This window comes from Eurypyga helias, unplaced genomic scaffold, assembly GCF_000690775.1.
Source record: "Eurypyga helias isolate BGI_N326 unplaced genomic scaffold, ASM69077v1 scaffold23494, whole genome shotgun sequence".
Lineage (NCBI taxonomy): Eukaryota > Metazoa > Chordata > Aves > Eurypygiformes > Eurypygidae > Eurypyga > Eurypyga helias.
In genome coordinates, this window is record NW_010247392.1 from 9,169 (window position 1) to 10,040 (window position 872).

At 61.0% G+C, this 872-nt stretch overlaps 1 protein-coding gene across 1 annotated transcript in view; it reads left to right on the forward strand.

Annotated features, from left to right (window-relative positions):
- The window catches only part of HDAC8 (histone deacetylase 8), a 15,617-nt gene that overhangs the window by 9,066 nt on the left and 5,679 nt on the right, over positions 1 to 872 (forward strand). Inside the window, 1 exon segment of the mRNA XM_010150713.1 lies at positions 223 to 317. Within this exon segment, the coding sequence (XP_010149015.1) occupies positions 223 to 317 (95 nt within the window).

Genomic DNA, 872 nt, shown 5'->3' on the forward strand with positions numbered 1-872 from the left:
GGGGCGGTTTACCCCACACACAACACCTCTCAGACCTGGCCTTCGCGTTGCCAGCACGTGGAAAATGCAGATTTGGGCACAGCTTGAGTGGATGAAATAAACGGGATTAATGTAAACTGCACGTGTTGCCCTGGTGATTTGTTCCCTCCACTAAAATCTCTCCCTCTCTCATCCCTTTCCCCACCCTGCCACCTCCAAAACCCCAATTCTTGCTGGAGGTAGGAGGCTACAACCTTGCCAACACCGCTCGCTGCTGGACATACTTGACTGGGCTCATCCTCGGGAAGACACTGGCCTCCGAGATCCCCGACCACGAGGTAAAGCCTTGACAAACCCTCCCCGTTCCCTGCGCGAGAGACGGGTCTTCTACAGGGTCCCAGCGGGATCCTTTCCGGCCGCCGCAGCATCGCTCTGTCCCAGCAGCAGGGTGGGTGCTGCCTCCCAAGCCCATGGCCGTGCAGGGCTTCCCGGCGGCAGCAGACTCTGGTTGGGATAATTGCGGAGGATTGGAGCTCCTTAGGGCGTGCACGGCCTGTCGCCAGCAAAGAGCTGGGCCTTTCTCGGGGCGGTCAGTGCTACAGTAGCCGGGAGCAGACGCGGGGAGTGGGTGTAAAGAGCAGCGTGACGGCAGGGTGTCAGTGGGTGCTCGAGCGTGGGCCAGGTGTGTCCTGCAGTCTCCGTGTTTGTCCGAGTGGTGATGTGGGGGCGTGAGTGTGCCTTTGATCTGGGCACTGGGGAGGCCGCACCTCGGGTCCTGGCATCAGTTTGGGTCCTGCATGGCAAGACAGACACCGAGGGGCTGGAGCGTGTCTGGGGAATGGAACGGAGCTGGGAAGGGGCTGGAGCACAATTCCCATGGGGAGCGACTGGGG